Source organism: Symphalangus syndactylus, chromosome 21 (genome assembly GCF_028878055.3).
Source record: "Symphalangus syndactylus isolate Jambi chromosome 21, NHGRI_mSymSyn1-v2.1_pri, whole genome shotgun sequence".
NCBI lineage: Eukaryota > Metazoa > Chordata > Mammalia > Primates > Hylobatidae > Symphalangus > Symphalangus syndactylus.
In genome coordinates, this window is record NC_072443.2 from 46319558 (window position 1) to 46343306 (window position 23749).

A 23749-nucleotide genomic window follows, 5' to 3' on the forward strand; every position below is an offset into this window, starting at 1 on the left:
AAATATTTTTAAAAGGAATCACAAAGCAGAATATTAGAAAATAGCTGACTTGGGGATGGTAAAAGACTGTATGAGCATAAAAATAAATTATAGGGGAAAATAAAAATTTCATGAAACATGTTTTCATGTCAAAAATCATAACAGATTTTAAATGTACACCATCCAATGTGAAAAATATTTGCAACAAATGAGAGGGTTGCTATCTTCCTTGTGTAAACTGAAAAGAGAAACTAAAATTTTAATAGAAAATGATCTCCTAAGTAATGAAAGAAATGCAAATTAAAATCAAGTCTTTTATGCCTATTAAATAGGCAATAGGATTTCATTAGCAAAAAGAGGGACTGACATTGCACATAAGCTAGAAATGAAAAAATGCAGAGACAAGCTACTACAAAGTACCATAAGAACAGAATACTGGGGGTATTTTAAGAAACACAGTCTCGTTCTATCACTAAGGCTGGAGTGTGGTGGCATGATCATAGCTCACTGCAACCTCAAACTCCTGGGTGCAAGCAATCCTCCCGCCTCAGCCTCCTGAGTAGGTAGGACTACAGTTACATGCCATCATGCTCAGCTAATTAAAAAAAAAAATGTTTTTAGAGATGGGGTCTTGCTATATTGCATGGGCTGGTTTGGAGCTCCTGGCCTCAGCCTCTCAAAATGCTAGGAATACAAGCATGAGCCAGCATACCTGGCCATGATGAGGTTATTACGAAAGAGTTCTATGCCCCAAAAATAATAGGCTAGAAAGAAGAATGAGACTAAAATCTTAAGGAGAAATTCCTTTGAATCTTTCAAGGTTCTTTATCTTACAGGCACTAAAGCAGCTTATTGTTTCTAGAGGAAGATAATGCAAATAACATTATTTTAGGAAAGATTCAGCTGTTATTAAGGGGAATAGAGACAAGTAACTGCTTAGGACAGTCGGAGGATGGGTGGGTACAGCAACAACCTGTGTGTGTGACAAGGACCAAAAGAACATAATTTGATGTGGCTCTAGTAACAATAAGAATCAAGAAGACCTGGCAACTTGCTATACAAAGTATAAGGGAAGGAGACACCACATGTGACTGCAAAGTTTCATGTGTAGGTAAATAGAATAGTTACATAATTACCTGAAATAGGAAAAATAAAAACTGGGAACTTGCTTTGTGGAGGAAAGAAGATATACTGTGAGACAAATGTGAGATATGCAAGCAGAAATACGTAACAGACTACTGCAGATATAGGACTGAAACTTGAGATAGGTCAGAAGTAGATGTATAGATTCAGAACTTCATTGCATTCAATAAATATTCTTTAAGTCCCTATATATTGTGCCAGAAATTATTCGATTTACAGAGGCACAGAAATAAACACTGATATAATCCACCTCTAGAATCTTAAAATCTAGTAATTAGTTACAATACAATGTGATTAATATTCTGATGGATAAAGAAAAAAAAAATAAGTACCTAACTTAAGAGTTTAGGGTCAAACAGGGCTTCTCAGAGAAAATAATGTTAATACCAAGACTTGAAGAACAAGAAAACATTAGGAGCAGAGAATGTGGATATGTGTGAGGTGGCAGTCAGAGCAAGGGGTAGCAGTGGAGACATATGGAATAAAGCATGAGTTAAAACTCAGAGCTGAGAGTGGCCACAGCCACTTCAAGGAACAAAGATGGCAAAAGCATACAGCATATGGAGGTGGGTGAGGGACAGAAAGATACTGATAGGGTTCAAAAATTCAGAGGGTATAAAAGACTCTATAGTTGTTAAAAGCCTCTTTCCCCTTCTTGTATCCCAGCCAACCAGTTCCCCTCAAAGACAACCAACATTTTCAGTTCCCTGTATATCCTTCCAGAGAAATTTTATGCAAATATAGTCAAACATATATTCTTTTCTTCTCCTATTCTCTTCTGAAGTGTCTGAACTAAGCCCTGCAAAGGATGAATAGAGACAGAACAACAGGATTTAATAACTGATGAGGGAGTTGGAGGAGAGGAAAGAATCTAACTGATGTCCAGGTTTCAGGGGAACTGATGGTGCCATTCACTGATACAGGGAACATAAGCAGAAGTTCAGGTAATACAAGGGGAAATGAGTTCCCTTGTGTACAGAATATACTTAAAGTAAATACATTACAGTTAGAAGACACCTGAGAGAAAAAACCTAATCTCCTTAATTTCAGAGATTAGAAAAGGCATTAAATGTATTGCTGAAAGTCACAACTGGTGAAGAAAACACTAAGGCTAAAACCCAATTCCCAATTCTGAATCCATGCACACAAGGGTAATCACTGACATTATAAATAAGATCTATGAATGAGGCAGAAGGATTGCCCTGTGGAAGATGTCCACAAAAGGAGACAAGAGGAAAAGGAGCGTGCTAGGGAGAAATAAATGGTCAATGAGGCAGAAGAACTAAAAGACTTCAACATCACAACACAGCTGAGATTTCAGGAAGAAATATGGCTAGAACAATGCACTGTGAATGGTGTGTCTTGATACAGAAGTTGAATAGAGTAGATGGTGACATTAGAAAGTAGGAGGGAAGAATCTTCCTCACACAGGGGACTTACCATGTACAAAAGGAGAGAGCTATCAGAGAAGGTGATATTGAGATGAAAAAGACAGAGAAAAGATGCTACTAGAGGCTTCTGATGCCCATGAGAACTATTTCAAATAGGAGTGAATAAAAACAAATCTCTCTAACCAAAAAATAGTCACTATCATAGGAGAACCCCAAACTACTACAAGCAACAGGTCAAGTCAGAGATAATGAAGGTATTGAGAGTAGATGCCAAAACCAACTTTTTTTTTTTGTTCTTTGAGCCAGAGTCTCACTCTGTTGCCCAGGCTGGAGTGCAGCGGTGCGATCTCGGCTCACTGCAACCTCTACCTCCTGGGTTCAAGCGATTCTTCTACCTCAGCCTCCCAAGTAGCTGGAATTACAGGCGCATGCAACCACGCCTGGCTAATTTTTTGTATTTTTAGTAGAGATGAGGTTTCACCGTGTTGCCCAGGCTGGTGTCGAACTCCTGAGCTCAGGAAATCCGCCAGCCTCAGTCTCCTAAAGTGCTGGGATTACAGGTATGAGCGACTGCTCCCGGCCCAACATTTTTAAACATTAGTGTAACAGAGTATCAAGTTTCCCTAATAATATGGAGTAAAATACGATAATAGAAACACGATCATGAAGTTCAATATACTGTTTTTAAAAGAAAAAAGAAAGTTACCACTTCTTCATACCTGTGTCTGAATATCATCCCCTGTGACAATGTTTCCCACAGCTCGCAAGGCAGGAGAAACCACTTTATAATCATTATGCCTGCAAAAAACAAAAAGTAATGTTATAGCAAACAGTTCTATCCTTAGTTTCATTTCCTTAAGACCAAAATTAAAAAACAAAAAAATCGTGATAGAATTTTAGAACAGAAATGTACCCATGGGGTTAATTAAGGAAACGCTTATCATGATGATGTCTGGTGTTCCCTAGAAGAACTGTCTTTCCCCTTATTTTAGTACGTTTGGAAAAAACTACCAATCTTTCCTAGGAATCTTTTCCAGGTATTCCATCACCTGGATTCCAACTTTTCCCTCTCATTCTTTAATATAGGTTTCATTTCCTCTTTACTTGCTTTTGTATGGTTGCTGAGATAATTGAGAGCAATAATTAACATTTACGTAACATTTTTAAGTTTTATAAATTGTCTTAATTTTCACAGACGTAAAAGTGACACATCAACAGCTGAACTAACTTGAAAATGCAAGTCAGGAGTCACACTCCAAATACAAAAGTCTTTCAACTAAACCTACTAAGCTGCCTTACTGGTCCAAAAACCACTCCACAAAGCCATATATATATATTTGAAGACAGATATTAAGTCCTTATTTCTAGCTAAATAAGTCACTATCTTTTGATTTTCCTTAAGGGTCCTATTTTTCCCTCCACTTTAATGAGACTGATCACTCTTCTAAAAACTAAGCCAGTTCCTTCAAATTTAACATGTGATGATTAAAAAGAAATGGTTGGGTTCCATTCCAAGATAGCTGAATAGGAACAGCTCTGGTCTGCAGCTCCCAGAGTGATTGATGCAGAAGACAGGTGATTTCTGCATTTCCAACTGAGGTACCTGATTCATCTCACTGGAACTGGTTGGACAGTGGGTACAGCCCACAGAGGGCAAGCTGAAGCACGGCAGGGCGTCGCCTCACCCAGGAAGCGCAATGGGTCGGGGGATTTTCCTTTCCTAGCCAAAGGAAGCTGTGACAGACTGTACATGGAAAATCAGTACACACTTGCCCAAATACTGTGCTTTTCCCACAGTCCTAGCAAATGGCAGACAAGGAGACTGCTCTCCCATGCCTGGCTCAGCGGGTCCCATGCCCATGCAGCCTTACTCACTGCTAGCGCAGTCAGAGATCGACCAGCGAGGCTGCAGCCTGGTGGGGGGAGGGGCATCTACCATTGCTGGGGCTTGAGTAGGTAAACAAAGCAGTCAGAAAGCTTGAAATGGGTGGAGTCCACCACACCTCAGCAAGGCCTACTATCTCTATACACTCCACCTCTAGGGGCACGGCACAGGCTGAACAAAAGGCAGCAGACAACTTCTGCAGACACAAACTTCCCTGTCTGACAGCTCTGAAGAGAGCAGTGGTTCTCCCAGCATGGTGTTTGAGCTCTGAGAATGGACAGACTGCCTCCTCAAGTGGGTCCCTGAACCCCGTGTAGCCTATTGGGGGAACCAGCCCCCAATATTTCAATGTAGGTTCTTTTCTATTTTCTCTAAGTGTTGGCCGGTCTAAGAAATAAAGAGAAAGAGTACAAAAGAGAGAAATTCTACACCTGAGTCTCCGGGGGTGACATCACATGTCAGCAGGTTCCATGATGCCCCTGAGCCACAAAACCAGCAAGATTTTATTAGTGATTTTCAAAGAGGAGGGAGTGTACGAATAGGATGTGGGTCACAGAGATCACATGCTTCAAAAGGCAATAAAACATCACAAGGAAAATGGAGGCAGAGCAAGATCACAAGGCCAGGGCAAGATTAGAATTGCTGATGAGGTTTCATGTCCCACTGTGCACCCATTGTCACTGATAAACATCTTAACAGGAAACAGTGTTTTTGAGAGCAGAAAACTGGTCTGACTAGAATTCGCCGGCTGGAATTTCCTAATCCTAGCAAGCCTGAGGGCATTGCAGGAGACCAGGGTGTATTTTATATCTTATCTTCAACTGCATAAGACAGACACTCCCAGAGCGGCCATTTTAGAGGCCACCCTCTGGGAATGCATTGTTTTCCCAGGGCTGTTCCTTACTGAGAAAAAGAACTGAGCGCTATTCCGCCCCGTCCGGGAAGAAGTGAGGAGCGCCTCTGCCCGGCCGCCCCGTCCGGGAAGAAGTGAGGAGCGCCTCTGCCCGGCTGCCCCGTCTGGGAAGTGAGGAGCGCCTCTGCCCAGCCGCCCTGTCCGGGAAGAAATGAGGAGCGCCTCTGCCCGGGCGCCCCGTCCGGGAAGAAGTGAGGAGCGCCTCTGCCCGGCCGCCCCATCCGGGAAGAAGTGAGGAGTGCCTCTGCCTGGCCGCCCCATCTGGGAGGTGAGGAGCGCCTCTGCCCGGCCACCCATCGTCTGGGAAGTGAGGAGCGCCTCTGCCCGGCCACCCACCGTCTGGGAAGTGAGGAGCGCCTCTGCCCGGCCGCCCTGTCTGGGAAGTGAGGAGCGCCTCTGCCCGGCCGCCCCGTCTGGGAAGTGAGGAGTGCCTCTGCCCGGCCACCCATCGTCTGGGAAGTGAGCAGCGCCTCTGCCCGGCCACCCATCGTCTGGGAGGTGAGGAGCGCCTCTGCCCAGCCGCCCCGTCCGGGAAGAAGTGAGGAGCGCCTCTGCCCGGCCGCCCCGTCCGGGAAGAAGTGAGGAGCGCCTCTGCCCGGCCGCCCCGTCCGGGAAGAAGTGAGGAGCGCCTCTGCCCGGCCGCCCCGTCCGGGAAGAAGTGAGGAGTGCCTCTGCCCGGCCACCCATCATCTGGGAGGTGAGGAGCGCCTCTGCCCGGCCACCCATCGTCTGGGAGGTGAGGAGCGCCTCTGCCCGGCCACCCATCGTCTGGGAAGTGGGGAGCGCCTCTGCCCGGCCATCCATCGTCTGGGAAGTGAGGAGCGCCTCTGCCCGGCCACCTATCGTCTGGGAAGAAGTGAGGAGCGTCTCTGCCTGGCCGCTCCGTCTGGGAAGTGAGGAGCTCCTCTGCCCGGCCGCCCTGTGTCTGGGTAGAAGTGAGGAGCTCCTCTGCCTGGCCGCTCCGTCTGGGAGGTCTACCACGGAGGCCAGAAGCAATGTGGGGGCTGGACGTGGTGGCTCACGCCTGTGGTCCCGGCACTCTGGGGGGCGAGGCGGGTTGATCACTTCGGGCTAGGAGTTCGAGACCAGTCTGGCCAACTTGGCGAAACATGAAGAATACAACAGACAAACCAACCAACCAACTCAGTGACAACAAAACAGGTCTACCCTGGAGTCATACTCTAATTTTTTCTATTTTCTTCCCTTTCTGATCCTTTATCCCACTTTCTTTTTCTTCCTCCTCCTTCTCCCTCTTCTTTGTCAAATAGAGGATTGAGTTATTATCACTGATCCATATAAAGTCCCTCTCTCATTTATTTTAACTCCCACCCCCCATTTCTATTCCCCGACTTCCCATGTGCAACCTTCCTAATATGTTTGATACGCATCTTTTTGTTTGTATGTATTTTTAGAAAATGTTTATTGTTTTTGTATGCAAAAATTAAAAAAAAAAAAAAAAAAAAAAGAACTGAGCGCTATTACTCCTATTCGCTTTTGCAAGAAGAGAAATATGACTCTGTTCTGCCCAGCCCCACAGGCAGTCAGACCTTATGGTTATCTCCCTTGTTCCCTGAAAATCGCTGTTATCTTGTTCTTTTAGAATGCCCAGATTTCATAATGTTCAAACACACGTTTCACAAACAATTTGTACACATAATGCAATCATCACAGGACCCTGAGGCAACATACATCCTCAGCTTATGAAGATGATAAGAGATTAAAGACAGGCATAGGAAATTATAAGAGTATTGATTGGGGAAGTGACAAATGTCCATGAAATCTTCACAATTTATGTTCAGAGACTGCAGTAAAGACAGGCGTAAGGAATTATAAAAGTATTAATTTGGGGATCTAATAAATGTCCATGAAATCTTTACAATTTATGTCCTTCTGCCATGGCTTCAGCCAGTCCTTCGGTTCAAGGTCCCTGACTTCCCGCCTAACTGGGAGACACCTCCGAGTAGTGGCCGAGAGACACCTCATACAGGCAGGTGCCCCTCTGGGACGAAGCTTCCAGAGAAAATATCAGGCAGCAATATTTGCTGTTCTGCAATATTTGCTGTTCTGTGGCCTCTGCTGGTAATCCAGGAAAACAGGGTCTGGAGTGGACCCCCAGCAAACTCCAACAGACCTGCAGCTGAGGGACCTGACTGTTACAAGGAAAACGAATAAACAGAAAGGAATAGCATCAACATCACCAAAAAGGACATCCACACCAAAACCTCATCTGTAGGTCACCAACATCAAAGACCAAAGGTAGATAAAACCACAAAGATGGGGAGAAACCAGAGCAGAAAAGCTGAAAATTCTAAAAACCAGAGCGCCTGTTTTCCTCCAAAGGATCGCAGCTTCTCGCCAGCAATGGAACAAAGCTGGACAGAGAATAACTTTGACAAGTTGAGAGAAGTAGGCTTCAGAAGGTTGATAATAACAAACTTCTCCGAGCTAAAGGAGCATGTTCTAACCCATCACAAGGAAACTAAAAACCTTGAACAAAGGTTAGACCAATGGCTAACTAGAATAAACAGTGTAGAGAAGAGCTTAAAAGACCTGATGGAGCTGAAAACCATGGCACAAGAACTTCGTGACATATGCACAAGCTTCAATAGCCAATTCAATCAAGTGGAAGAAAGGATATCAGTGATTGAAGATCAAATTAATGAAATAAAGCGTGAAGACAAGATTAGAGAAAAAAGAGTAAAAAGAAATGAACAAAGCCTCCAAGAAAAATGGGACTATGTGAAAAGACCAAATCTACGTTTGACTGGTGAACATGAAAGTGATGAGGAGAATGGAACCAAGTTGGAAAACACTCTTCAGGATATTGTCCAGGAGAACTTCCCCAACCTAGCAAGACAGGCCAACATTCAAATTCAGGAAATACAGAGAACACCACAAAGATACTCTTCAAGAAGAGCAACCCCAAGACACATAATTGTCAGATTCACCAAGGTTGAAATGAAGGAAAAAATGTTAAGGGCAGCCAGAGAGAAAGGTCGGGTTACCCACAAAGGGAAGCCCATCAGACAAACAGCTGATCTCTAGGCAGAAACTCTACAAGCCAGAAGAGAGTGGGGGCCGATATTCAACATTCTTAAAGAAAGGAGTTTTCAACCAAGAATGTCATACCCAGCCAAACTAAGCTTCATAAGTGAAGGAGAAATAAAATCCTTTACAGACAAGCAAATGCTGACAGAGTTTGTCACCACCAGGCCTGCCTTACAAGAGCTCCTGAAGGAAGTGCTAAACATGGAAAGGAACAACCGGTACCAGCCACTGAAAAAACATGCCAAATTGTAAAGACCATCAACAGTAGGAAGAAACTGTGTCAATTAACAGGCAAATTAACCGGCTAACATCATAATGATACGATGAAATTCACACATATCAATAATAACCTTAATTGTAAATGGGTTAAATGCCCCAATGAAAAGACACAGACTGGCAAATTGGATAAAGAGTCAAGACCCATCAGTGTGCTGTATTCAGGAGACCCATCTCACGTGCAGAGACACACATACACTCAAAATAAAGGGATGGAGGAAGATCTACCAAGCAAATGGAAAGCAAAAAAAAAGCAGGGGTTGCAATCCTAGTCTCTGATAAAACAGACTTTAAACCAACAAAGATCAAAAGAGACAAAGAAAGCCATTACATAATGGTAAAGAGATCAATTCAACAAGAAGAGCTAACTATCCTAAATATATATGCACCCAATACAGGAGCACCCAGATACATAAAGCAAGTCCATAAAGACCTATAGAGACTTAGACTCCACACAATAATAATGGGAGACTTTAACACCCCACTGCCAGTATTAGACAGATCAATATGACAGAAGGTTAACAAGGATATCCAGGACTTGAACTCAGCTCTGCACTAAGTGGACCTAATAGACATCTACAGAACTCTCCACCCCAAATCAACAAAATATATACTCTTCCCAGCACCACATTGCACTTATTCTAAAACTGACCACATAATTGGAAGTAAAATACTGCTCAGCAAATGTAAAAGAACAGAAATCACAACAAACTGTCTTTCAGACCAGAGTGCAATCAAATTAGAACTCAGGACTAAGAAACTCACTCACAACCGCACAACTACATGGCAACTGAACAACCTGATCCTGAATGACTACTGGGTAAATAACAAAATGAAGGCAGAAATAAAGATGTTCTTTGAAACCAGTGAGAACAAAGACACAACATACCAGAATCTCTGGGACACATTTAAAGCAGTGTGTAGAGGGAAATTTATAGCACTAAATGCCCACAAGAGAAAGCAGGAAAGATCTAAAATCAACACCCAACATCACCATTAAAAGAACTAGACAAGCAAGAGCAAACAAATTCAAAAGCAAGCAGAAGGCAAATAACTAAGATCAGAGCAGAACTGAAAGAGACACAGACACAAAAAACCCTTCAAAAAAATAAATGAATCCAGGAGCTGGTTTTTTTTTAAAAGATCAACAAAATTGATAGACCGCTAGCAAGACTAATAAAGAAGAAAAAAGAATCAAATAGATGCAATAAAAAATGATAAAGGGGATATCACCACTGATCCCACAGAAATACAAACTACCATCAGAGAATACTAGATGGTAGTATCCACACCAATAAACTAGAAAATCTAGAAGAAATGGATAAATTCCTGGACACATACACCCTCCCAAGACTAAACCAGGAAGAAGTTGAATCCTTGAATAGACCAATAACAGGCTCTGAAATTAAGGCAGTAATTAATAGCCTACCAACCAAAAAAAGCCCAGGACCAGACAGATTCACAGCCAAGTTCTACCAGAGGTACAAAGAGGAGCTGGTACCATTCCTTCTGAAACTATTCCAATCAATAGAAAAAGAGGGAATCCTCCCTAACTCATTTTATGAGGCCAGCATCATCCTGATACCAAAGCCTGGCAGAGACATAACAACAAAAAAGAGAATTTTAGACCAGTATCCCTGATGAACATTGATGCGAAAATCCTCAATAAAATATTGGCAAACCAAATCCAGCAGCACATCAAAAAGCTTATCCACCATGATCAAGTCAGCTTCATCCCTGGGATGCAAGGCTGGTTCAACATATGCAAATCAATAAATGTAATCCATCACATAAACAGAACCAACGACAAAAACCACATGATTATCTCAACAGATGCAGAAGGCCTTTGACAAAATTCAACAGCCCTTCATGCTAAAAACTCTCAATAAACTAGGTATTGATGGACCATATCTCAAAATAATAAGAGCTATTTATGACAAACCCACAGCCAATATCATACTGAATGGGCAAAAACTGGAAGCATTCCCTTTGAAAACCGGCATAAGACAAGGATGCCCTCTCTCACCACTCCTATTCAACACAGCGCTGGAAGTTCTGGCCAGGGCAATCAGGTAAGAGAAAGAAATAAAGGGTATTCAATTAGGAAAAGAGGAAGTCAAACTGTCCCTGTTTGCAGATGACATGATTGTACATTTAGAAAACCCCATCATCTCAGTCCCAAATCTCCTTAAGCTGATAAGCAACTTCAGCAAAGTCTCAGGATACAAAATCAATGTGCAAAAATCACAAGCATTCCTATGACAAAGGGCTAATATCCAGAATCTACAAAGAACTTAAACTAATTTACAAGAAAAAAACAACCCCCTCAAAAAGTGGGCAAAGGATATGAACAGACACTTCTCAAAAGAAGACATTTATGCAGCCAACAGACATATGAAAAAATGCTCATCATCACTGGTCATCAGAGAAATGCAAATCAAAACCACAATGAGATACTATCTCACATCATCATTAAAAAGTCAGGAAACAAGAGATGCTGGAGAGGATGTGGAGGAACAGGAAAGCTTTTACACTGTTGGTGAGAGTGTAAATTAGTTCAACCATTGTGGAAGACAGTGTGGCAATTCCTCAAGGATCTAAAACTAGAAATACCATTTGACCCAGCCATCCCATTACTGGGTATATACCCAGAGGATTATAAATCATGCTACTACAAAGACACATCCATGTTTACTGCGGCACTATTCACAATAGCAAAGACTTGGAACCAACCCAAATGTCCATCAGTGATAGACTGGATTAAGAAAATGTGGTACATATTCACCATGGAATACTATGCAGCCATAAAAAGGATGAGTTCACATCCTTTGCAGGGACATGGATGAAGCTGGAAATGATCATTCTGAGTAAACTATCACAAGGACAGAAAACCAAACACTGTATGTTCTCACTCATAGATGGGAATTGAACAATGAGAACACTTGGACATAGGGCAGGGAACATCACACACCAGGGCCTGTCGTGGAGTGGGGGGCAGTGGGAGGGATAGCATTAAGAGAAATACCTAATGTAAATGATGAGTTAATTGGTGCAGCAAATCAACATGGCATATGTTTACCTATGTAACAAACCTGCATGTTGTGTACATTTACCCTAGGACTTAAAGTATAATTAAAAAAAAAAAAAAAAAAAAGAAATGGCTAAAATATATAGTAGTCTAATGACTAAAGAATACAAAGGATTACTTCCCAGATTTTGAATGATGTACTTATGTATTTCAGACTCCTGCAGCATCATACTGCCATTAATTCACATTGGCACTACATTATTGATCTGCAACCAGTCTGTAGCCTGCTATAATCCCAGAGTTTTGTATTTTGTATTAATACATTATAACTACCTAATCTATTCCAAATGTCATGTTTGAGACGATGTCTCTTTGCATCTACTTTGTACTTTAAATCTCCCATACCTTGTAACTGTACCATTTCTCTATTATGTTACCACTTTCATTTTTTTCTTCTGTAGTATCTAAAAATTTGATTAATACAGTCTCAAATTATTTATGTCACGAGTAAATCTTCTACTCCGTTATCAAAAGCATCACAGAGATGATAAAGCAAAATAAGATTCAATTTCTGATACTTGTTTAAAATAAGCTCTAAATGAGACAGACAGATAAGGAATGACTATTTTAGGGGCAGTATGCCTTCTGATGTCCGCTGATTGATCTCAGGCCATCCAGTATGAGCCTGGCACTACATATATCAGAGTTTTCCCAATGTTTCTGCTAAAGGCCTGCTAACAGCAGAGGAGCAAGAGGTTCTCTATAAGCCTCAATAAAACAAGACAAACAGATCTGACATCAAAATAAACAAGTAACAAAAACAGTAGCCCAAAGCACAATAAATCAATTATCATGTACAATCAATTAATATTTAAGTATTAGCAGCTAGAAAACTAGTACCACGGGAAAGAAAGTGGACACACTTTCTAAAAGATATCTTACATTAGCAGTTCCACAAGTCTCCTACATACTCCTGCATCGATGACTGCTTGAATTTTATCATTGGGTCCATCTGATAGATATGAGAGGGCCCAGCAGGCATCAGCCAGTACATCAGTGTCACTGACAAACAGCAACCAGGAAAGCACATTCAGACATGGAGAAACCTGTAAAAGGAAAATGATGATTATGAAATTCAATAGACTAAAAGCCAGAAGTGAGGTGAGATAAGAAGGCAACCAGGCATATACTTGGTGACTTCTAGGGTGATTTACACTTCTAAAGATGAAGCAGCAAGTACCTAAGTGGCATTTCCATCTTTGGCAATGTTGTCAGTGATCTTGCACTAATCTGTAGTCAAAGCCCAAGGAAAATAATTTCAGACAGCAAAGTTTTATATACATCAATTCTTGGAGTGAGACTCCCTGTCAAAACACATTCTTTGTGGACTAAATAGGTAAAAGAACTTTCACAAATGCGAAAACAAGGAAATTCTGTATTTTAGATACTTTGCTATAGACCAAACATGCTAAGGTTTTGTTCAGTGAAAAATGATTCCAAATTAAAAACAACTAGAAAAATACCCCTGTTTATTTTAATATCCAGAATCTGCAAGAAATTCAAATCAGCAAGAAAAAAACAATCCCATCAAAAAGTGGGCTAAGGACATGAACAGACAATTCTCAAAAGAAGATATACAAGTAGCCAACAAACATATTAAAAAATGCAGCCAGGCGCAGTGGCTCACGCCTGTAATCCCAGCACTTTGGGAGGCTGAGGTGGGTGGATCACCTGAGGTCAGGAGTTCGAGACCAATCTGGCCAACATGGTGAAACCCCGTTTCTACTAAAAATACAAAAATCAGCCGGGCGTGGTGGTATGTGCCTGTAATCCCAGCTACTCAAGAGGCTGAGGCAGGAGAATCACTTGAACTCAGAAGGCGGAGGTTGCAGTGTGCCGAGACTGCACCACTGCACTTCAGCCTGGGCAACAAGAGCAAAACTCTGTCTCAAAAAACCAAAAAACCAACAAACAAAAAAACAGATGTTGGCATGAATGTGGTGAAAAGGGAACACTTTTACACTGTTGCTGGGAATGTAAACCAGTATAACCACTATGGAAAACAGTGTGGAGATTTCCTTAAAGAACTAAAAGTATATTTACCATTTGATGCACCAGTCCCATTCCTGGGTATCTACCCAGAAGAAGTCATTATACGAAAAAGATAGTTGTATACGCAGGTTATAGCAGCACAATTCACAATTGCAAACGCATGGAACCAGCCCAAATGCCCATCAATCAACAAGTAGATAAAGTAACTCAGGACTGGAAAACCAAACATCGATGTTCTCATTCATAAGTGGGAGGACGCAAAAGCGTAAGAATGATACAATGGACTTTGGGGACTCAGGGAGAAAGGGTCAAAGGTGGGTGAGAGACAAAAGACTACACACTGGGTACAGCGTACACTGGTTGGGTGTTGGGTGCACCAAAATCTCAGAAATCACCACTAAACAAGTAACTCATGTACCTAAACACCACCTGTTCCCCAAAAACCTACTGAAAAAAAAAAAAAAAAAGAAGAAGAATCTCATGGACTCCCAGAGAACTCACAGACCACACTTCGAGAACCACTGTTTTAAGAGAACTGAAAGGATAGTCTCTTAATACAGTATACTAATTGTATGAAGCCTAATTTCAATAAGCTTTACAAATTCTTCCTTTATGCTATGCTTTATCTGCAGTCTCATCCTAAATGTGCACCTTCAAGCTATGCTCTAAATTTGCTTTTTAAAAAGAGAACCAACAAAAACAACAACAACCCTGTTTCTCCAAAAACAGATAAAATTCTAACATTTTAAATTTTAACAAAAATTATCTTCCTGTTCACCTTACCACTGGTTGCAATACTCTTAATTGTATTTTTTTTGCCAATGTCCCAAAAGCATAGTCCTTACCTTTGCAAATTCTGGAGGTGGACTTTTCCCTCTACAGAGATTAGACAAAGCCCATACTGCATTCCGGGTCATAGTCAGGCGGTTTTGCTTTGAAAATAACCTACAAGCATGATGGTACAATGGTAAACTATATAACAGACAGTGATTATCTGATGACATAAATACTAAATAATAATACTTTTGATAAAGAGATGTCTTCAGATAGCTTTTCTCCAGAACATTAAAACTTCATTAATTCTGATGCAAGTAATTCAGAATTCAGAATTTTGGCACGGAAAAAGATAGGGTGCTTGAGGAAATGATCTAAACAAGAAAATATCTGGAATTAAAAATAACACTAGAAAATCCAAAATGATTTCCAAAGATGTAATGCTTTCTGAGGAATCTCTTACATTTTTATTCTCAAAAAGAAAAAAAAGGAAGAAGGAAGAAGAAACTTACTGCAAAAGAGGGGGAAGGATATTGCAGTCTAAGACATAGTCCCTGCACATGGTACTATCTCCAGCAATGTTGCCAAGAGCCCAGACTGCCTGTGAAAGAATCATTCATTAATAAAGGTTACATAGTTTAATTCCCTCATAATTCTTTCAGATGCCAGTATATCACAACAACACGTTCATCGAGGAGTCAAATGAAATAGTTGTAGGATTGGGGGAGGAAGATAAATAATATCCTAAAGTGTACAACAAACAGAAGGTATTCGGTTTATTAAAGGAAAGAACTAATTCATTTTTGCTTTTGTTTTTTGAGACAGAATCTCGCTCTGTCACCCAGTCTGGAGTGCAACACAGTGAAACTCCATCTCTAATAAAATACAAAATTAGCCGGGTGTGGTGCCAGGTGCCTGTAATCCCAGCTGCTCGAGGCTGAGGCATGAGAACTGCTTGAACCTGAGAGGCTGAGGCTGCAGTGAGCCGAGAGTGAGCCAATGCACTTCAGCCTGGGTGACAGGGACAGATGGAGGGAGGGAAGGAAGGGAGGGAGGGAGGGAGGGAGGGAAGGAAGGAAGGGAGGGAGGGAGGGAGGGGAGGGAGGGAGGGAGGGAGGGGAGGGAGGGAGGGAGGGAAGGAAGGCAGGGAGGGAGGGAGGGAGGGAGGGAAGGCAGGGAAGGAAGGTAGGGAGGGAGGGAGGGAAGGGAGGGGAGGGAGGGAAGGGAGGGAGGGAGGGAAGGCAGGGAGGGAGGGAGGGAGGGAGGGAAGGAAGGAAGGCAGGGAGGGAGGGAGGGAGGGAAGGGAGGGGAGGGAGGGAAGGAAGGCAGGGAGGGAGGGAGGGAGGGAGGGAGGGAAGGAAGGCAGGGAGGGAGGGAGGGAGGGGAGGGAGGGAGGGAAGGAAGGCAGGGAGGGAGGGAGGGAGGGAAGGCAGGGAAGGAAGGTAGGGAGGGAGGGAGGGAAGGGAGGGGAGGGAGGGAGGGAAGGGAGGGGAGGGAGGGAAGGGAGGGAGGGAGGGAAGGCAGGGAGGGAGGGAGGGAGGGAGGGAAGGAAGGAAGGCAGGGAGGGAGGGAGGGAGGGAAGGGAGGGGAGGGAGGGAAGGAAGGCAGGGAGGGAGGGAGGGAGGGAGGGAGGGAAGGAAGGCAGGGAGGGAGGGAGGGAGGGAAGGAAGGAAGGCAGGTAGGGAGGGAGGGAGGGAGGGAAGGAAGGCAGGGAGGGAGGGAGGGAGGGAAGGAAGGCAGGGAGGGAGGAGGGAGGGAGGGAAGGAAGGCAGGCAGGGAGGGAGGGAGGGAGGGAAGGCAGGGAAGGAAGGTAGGGAGGGAGGGAAGGAAGGTAGGGAGGGAGGGAGGGAAGGTAGGGAGGGAGGGAGGGAAGGTAGGGAGGGAGGGAGGGAAGAAAGCAGGGAGGGAGGGAGGGAAGGGAGGGAGGGAGGGAAGGAAGGGACAGAGGGAGGGAGGGAAGGAGGGAAGGAAGGGACGGAGGGAAGGAGGGAAGGAAGGGAGGGAGCGAGGGAAGGAAGGAGGGAGGGAGGGAGGGAGAGGAGGGAAGGAGGGAGGGAGTGACAGAGAGACGGAAGGAGGGAAGGAGAGACAGGGAAGGAGGGAAGGAGAGACGGAGGGAAGGAGGGAAGGAGAGACGGAGGGAAGGAGGGAAGGAGAGACGGAGAGAGAGACAGAAAGACAGAAAGACAGAAAAAAAGACAGAGAGAGTATTTTCTTGCTTACATTAAGAAAACAGTGAACAAAAAGAAATTTGTTTTCTGTACTTTTCTGCACAAAAGTGGCAAAGACTAGCCACTTCCTTTCTTTTTTTTTTGAGACAGGTCTGACTCTGTTACCAAGGCTGGAGTGTGGTGGTGTGATATCGGCTCACTGCAGCCTCCGCCTCCTGGAGCTCAAGTGAACCCTCCCACCTCAGCCTCTCAAGCAGCTGGGACAACAGGCGTGTGCCACCAGGCCTACTTACTTTATTTTCTGTAGAGATGGGGTTTCGCCATGTTGCCCTGGCTGGTCTTGAGCTCCTGGGCTCAAGCAATCTGCCCATCTCAGCCTCCCAAGTGCTGGAATTACAGGCATGAACCACAGCACCTGGCCTACTTTCAACACTTGAAATTTCTACAAGAAAAAACCTCTATCAGTAACTGCTTACATGGTCTAAAAAAGTACATATATAGGGCTTAAAGAATGTCAGGTTTGGAAGGGGAAGATTATGTGTCTAAGAGAAATTCTGCCTACAGTCACTAAGAAATTTTCTATTTGGTTAAGACTAAATTTCTAGAACACGCCTTTGTCACAATCCACAGATTACCACAGCCAAATGGTGAAACTCAGCCCCTTATTATGAAGGGAATTTTTGGTTTTTTTGTTTTTCTTTTTTCATTTTTTTTTTTTGAGACAAAGTCTTGCTCTTGTCACCCAGGCTGGAGTGCAATGACGCGATCTCGGCTCACTGCAACCTCCGCCACTCGGGTTCAAGCAATTCTCCTGCCTCAGCCTCCCAAGTAGCTGGGATTACAGACATGCACCACCATGCCCGGCTAATTTTTGTATTTTTAGTAGAGACGGGATTTCACCATGTTATCTAGGCTGGTCTCGAACTCCTCGTGATCCACCCACCTTGGCCTCCCAAAATGTTGGGATTACAGGCGTGAGCGACGTGCCCAGCCAAAAAATTTCTTTCACTTGTTTCTTTTTGTTTCATTTTTACCTGTTCCTGGACATCTTCAAACTCTGAGCTGAGCAACTCTATGAAGATGGGCACAGCTCCTGCCTGAATCACAATCCGGGTCTGAAGAGAATTTCCTGAAGCAATATTTGTCAGTACCCAAGCTGATTCAAACTATAAAGATAAAAATAATTTTCATTATCTTTTTAGAATGTAAAAGTTTGTTTACTTATAACAGTAACATTTTCTGTACATGAAAAAAAGATTCTGAGATCATTATTTGCACATAACCTATCAGTTGAGTATTAATTTTAAAAGAAGAATATCCAGAAGAAATACCTCAACCTAGAAGAATTTTCAGGGTGTCTAAAATTTCAGTTCAAGAAAGAGTAAACATGACACCATAAAAAGAATGAGAGAGTGTTACATATGCTGATATGGAATGATCTCCCAAGATATAAATGAAAACAAAATGCAAACAGTGTACATTAATATGGCATTGTACCATATTTTCTAAAAGCATTAAAAAGGAATATATGCATTAATTTACTTATTGCACGGATTATCTCCAGAAGGAGTTAGAGGAAACTAAATACTTGTTGCCTGCATGGAAAGGTGATGGTAACTAGGGAATAAAGATGAAAAAGACATTTTTTCACTGGAAAGCTTTATGTGCCTTTTAGCCTGTACCATATATGTTATCTAATAAAAAAGATTTAAAAACTTCTGTAGAATGGGCAAAGTAAAATGGGGAGAGAATATTAGTGTGAAACATAAAATACAGGCACAGTGAAAAAGGCAAAAGGTATCAAACGATAAGTAAGTGAAAGGAGTTAACAGCACATAATGAAAAGAAATGACAACTTCAAAGCATAAGAGCTTCCAATAAATGAGAGGGCTCCAAACCAAAATACAGAGATAGGACTTTTTGGGCATTCTTAATAGGGAGGGAAAAATGAAGGTAAACTGACTAAAGGTTGATATATAGCATTACAGCATTGGTAAACAGAAGAAATAAAGGAAATTATGGCCAACAAAAAATAGAGCATACTACTGAAATATATCTCTAACACTAACTTGACTCTTTAGCCTAATATTGAGAACTCCAATAATGAACTCTTTTCTATTTAGTTAAGAGTTCTTAATTACATTTCAGGTTGTTTCTTCCACCATTCTGTCTTCTATTTAATAAAGCACATACACAGAAAAAAAGAAAAATTCCACGGCATGTCCTTTAAATCAGAGAAAATAACAAGTCATCATCAAATGACCTGTCATGCTTCTAAGCTTCCAGATTAACTAAAAGGTAGCTGTCAGGTAGAAAACTCAATTCATCAATCTTTAGGAATAGAGGAAGACAGAGGAAAATGGGCAATCTGATCAAATCACGTTCAAAGCTATGTTAATGATAGAAAATTCATAGCAGAAGACACATAACCAATGGATGTTCCAAAGAAAACTATAAAAGTGACATACATGAGTGAGGTAAGGTGGTTTAGTAGCAGCAGGGAGGCCCAGAGTAGGAGTACTTCAGTTAAAGAGCCCGTATCTGGTCCCTTTTTGTTATAACAAAAATTCTGGGGACTTGCAGATTAAACCCCAGATATCATGAAATAAAAATTCTTCCTATATTCATCTCTATGATTAAATTACTAATGAAAGCAACACTCAGACCCTTTCAGTACGTCTGAATTAAAACTTGACATTTGTACCATACTTTATATTTTCTTTTTTGAGACAGAGTCTCGCTCTTGTTGCCCAGGCTGGAGTGCAATGGCGCGTTCTCGGCTCACTGCAACCTCCGCCTCCCGGATTCAAGTGATTCTCCTGCCTCAGCCTCCCAAGTAGCTGGGATTACAGGCATGTGCCACCATGCCCGGCTAATTTTTGTATTTTTAGTAGAGACGAGGTTTCATCATGTTCCTCAGGCTGGTCTTGAACTCCTGATCTCAAGTCATCTTCCCATCTAGGCCTCCCAAAGTGCTGGGATTACAGGCATGAGCCACCACACCCGGCCACTTTATACTTTCACAGTACTATTCACATACTTGCAGATGTTCCCTACAACAGCCCAGAGATGTAAAGTATCTGGCTTTTCTTGTGTACAAATGAGGAAACTATCTGAAAAAAAATCCAACAATTTGACTAATGATTCGAGTAATGTTACACAGTCAAAGACAAGGACTAAGTTACAGCCTCCTAATCTAATACATTACGAAGCCCAGTCATAGTTTCCTGAAACATAATGCTGACCCAGAAATATTTCAATTGCTTGTAGTTTGGGTATCTAGTTCAAGAAATTTTAAATAACAGTATGCCAGTTTATTTATACTAAAAAAGAAAAAACAAGTTCACCTAAAATGTAGTTTCTTTTGCTTACTAGGAAAATTAATTTGTAAACCAGAGTCATATGATGTAAGTATAAAAGCAAACTGTCCCACCACAAGGCAGGCTCAAAGTTCAATAAACAGTCATCAGATACTGCAAACATAAAGTCAAATAAATGAAAACTGTAAGGAAAAGTAATCTGGAAAAAAAATAAGATCAGAATACATACCATCTGTATACAAGAAAAAGATTACAGTGAGATTTGGATGCAAAAGAAATTATAATAATAACCTGTGTACACAGGGATATAGTACAGAGTTATTGGTGAGAAAAAAATTACTTAGAATTCTAATTGGTGCCAGCGTTCAAACTGCTATTTTGAGTTTAGCACCAAAGATCTCAGGGGAAATGAGGGAGAATTCCGGAAGCTACACAAGTTAATAAAATAGAGAAGCAAAACAATTCAAGTGACAATGACTAAGAAAATGAAAAGTAAATAACAGCCTCAATACAGATGGTAAAAAAATGAGAGAAATTATTACATCTTAGCAAAAGAATAACATGCCAGTTATGCTTATCACTAAGTAGTACACAATGATGATAACCTCTCAATGCAATTCAGGAATGAAAATCAAAAACAGTTTTGCTATTATTGGGGATAGAAGTAGATGGGTAACTGTAACAAGAGGACCACTGAAAATACAACCATATTCATGCATTAATAAGGCAATAAAACACACACACAGGGTGCTGATTACTTTGCTGTTTTCACTTTGTGAAAGCTAATCAAGCTGTATTTGTGAAACTTTCTACACCCATCTGTACATGTGTGATATGTATGTATGTTCATGCAGGTATCCACATATGTATGAGAGGAGGGAGTAAAAAACAGAATTTCCCTGAATATAGGCCTCTGTTAATGTTAGAAGAAGTAACTGATAAACGTATTTGTTTTTAAAAAATTAGATGTACTTTAAACTACATAACTTCCCTTTCATCATAGTCTGTACTTTAAAGCTGTATTCCACAGAGATTTGCCATCTATTTTTTTGTTTTTTCTAAATGTTTCAGCCTTGGGTACTAGATTAGAATTTAACATGAAATAGTTGTGAAATGGGAAAGCCTAGAATTGATGGCAAACACATATGCATAAAGTTATGATAGAAACAGCCAAAAAAAATTAATTAAAGTAAGCAACCCTGTTACAAGGAAATCATTAACCTGGAAAAAAAAAAATCTAAGAAATGGTATTGCCTGAAGTAATAAATGGTGGCCAAATAAAATCTTCACTTCTTTTGTTGTTTTAAACTACTATATTCTTAATATCCAAGAATGGCATCACACAAGGAAACAAGCTATCATATAGCTGTAACTACTTATAAATTATAATTCCACTCATTATTTTTCACTGTCCTGAACTCACTAAATAAGGCTACAACTGAAATCTGCACACTGAAGGTTTGATGTTTTCTCTCTTCCCTTTCTTAGTCTCTACCTTCTGGCGCTCAGTTCCTTAAATAAGGAAAATGAGAATCCAAAGCTGAAGTACTTCTGACCTCCTATCAAGTTTCCCACTCCAGGTTGAGGTACGCCTGGTTCCCTTTCTCCATTTGGATCAGGACTCTGTTGCTGGCCACTTTGCCGGTTCCACTCTGGTTCCTAGCAAATGCCAGGCTCACCTGGAGAGCAAGTGAAAAGAAAGGCTCACATCAGAAAAATAAACCCAGATAGCAAACTCTGCAGAGAACAGTGCCTGAGTCATCTGAGCAACTTTCCAGGAAAGGCATAGAGATCAATGAAGATGGGAAAAGACACAGGAGGATGAAGGCTTACTGCAGTTTATCACATTAAGCTTTTAGAGGGGACAAGAAAGGCAGAAAAGGGGAAACTAAGCCAATGTAATTCAAATTTACAACTTTTCAAGGATTATCTGTCTAATATTTAGAAATAGAAGGCAATATATTTATTTCTAGCTATTTTTATAAACTTCTATAAGAAAGTTTGGGAATGCCACATCTCAGCATTGCAAAGGACAGTACAAAGATACTGGGCCTGGACTCAAAGAAGCAAAAAAGTAGTCTCACAGACCATGCCATAAACCAGACCAGTCTCATGACAAGGGCTCAAGTCTATCTGAGACCTAGATGTCACTGAGCTTGAAAATGCACTTAGCTAAAAGCCATTGTCTGCTTCCAAAATCCTAGATTCCACCCATGTTCACCTTCAGTACCTGGGTAGCAATGCTCAAAGCAGGCACTTTTATCTCCCTGGTTTGAGGTACCTTACTGACTTGGGAAGCCAGAAAGAACATAAAAAGACCCTTCACTAGGATTCACAGTTCTTTATCTACGGAATGAAGAAATTAAGTTTGTCCACACGATTTATTAGTGAGCTGAACCATCAAATTTCCTCTTGGCACCACATAGCATGACTCTCCTTCTGGAAGAGAAATGACAAAAGCCCTATTCCAAAGGTGCACTATTCAAGTTCTAGTAAGCAGGTAAGAGTATAAGGGATAGCTTACATCTGTGTGCTCTCCAAGAAGGCAGAGGAAGGAGTAACCTCCAAGCTTCCCAGAGCATGTCTAATTATTTGAAAACACGGCAGATCATCAAGTCTCCTGGCTTTACGGTCTCTCTCGATACACTTGCTCCCTTGCTTCTGAGGTGGTCAAAGGTCCCCACTAGTCACAGTGGACAGAGAACACCATGGTGTCCTTAAATGTGCACATAAAAAAGCTAGAAATGGCCCTTAGATAACAAACAGTCGGTTATTTCTCAGAGTTAGGACAGCTAAGACTATCCTCATAAAATCATGAGGTTACCACTTCCAGAGGAATCATTTTGCAATATTTCAGCCTAATTATTACTTTGCACAAAGCTGGAATCTGGGAGTTTACGTAGAGTTTACGTAGAAGCAAATTAAGAGATTGCTGAAGGCTTTCATCTTCAGATGTGTTAAAATACAAGTTCCACGATTACAGAGTAATGAATAAAAAAAAGATGTAGAACGTCTTCGCCAGAAGAGGGCACTGTCGGAGAATGTACTTGTACTTTATAAGGAGTACAAGGGAATGCAGAGATGGGGAAAGATCCACTTCTCCGACTTTTTTCATTTTAGATCTGAAAGGTTATATACCATCTATCTTTAATGCATAAAAGAACTACCACCTAATAAAAACCGCCAGATCAAGGAGTAAATTCAGTATCTCTCATCTACTCTCATTCCCAGAGACAGGAAAGAAACACCTTTTTCAGCATGAACAAAATAATTTTCCCTACCTCCCTCTTCCTACAAAGCATTTCAAATGATAAACTGCAGTAAGGTTCCTCATTTGGTCCCTCTGGTTCCTCGGCAGGTTGCTTAGGGGATCAGGCTCTGTTCTCTGCAGTGTTGGTTGTCTGGATTTCCTTTTATCCCGAGAAAAGTCTCTCTCTTCCCTTGCTCTCAGGGTGAATGTGATTATTTTTCAGATGTCTGATGATCCTGGCCTTAGATGGGGACCAGAATTACAATCCAGGAGGCAGCTAGCAAAACAGAACCTTAATTCAAATGAGCATGGGAACTGGTAAGTTTCAAACTGGAGAAGAAAAACTGATGGGACATTGAAGTACTCTACCTTTTCTGGATTTCTTGTTTTTCCTCTGGAAGGAACTCATCACCGCAACAAAGAGTGTAAAACAAAGAGAAAGAAGGGATAGGAGGAAAGGAGAGAAAACATCAAGGCAAATCATCAAGTTGTATGAATAATCGATAATGGTGTGGACAG

General features: G+C 41.7%; 1 protein-coding gene across 4 annotated transcripts in view; it reads right to left on the bottom strand.

The window, feature by feature from the left end:
• Nucleotides 1-23749, bottom strand: part of KPNA1 (karyopherin subunit alpha 1) — a 310494-nt gene that overhangs the window by 14282 nt on the left and 272463 nt on the right. For all 4 annotated transcript variants that reach the window (XM_055259297.2, XM_055259295.2, XM_055259294.2 and 1 more), the window contains exons 6-10: nt 17695-17826; nt 15002-15090; nt 14561-14660; nt 12606-12769; nt 3233-3311 (exon numbers count right to left, since the gene is read on the bottom strand). In XM_055259297.2, the coding sequence (XP_055115272.1) occupies nt 3233-3311; nt 12606-12769; nt 14561-14660; nt 15002-15090; nt 17695-17826 (564 nt within the window). The remainder of the gene's footprint in view (nt 1-3232; nt 3312-12605; nt 12770-14560; nt 14661-15001; nt 15091-17694; nt 17827-23749) is intronic.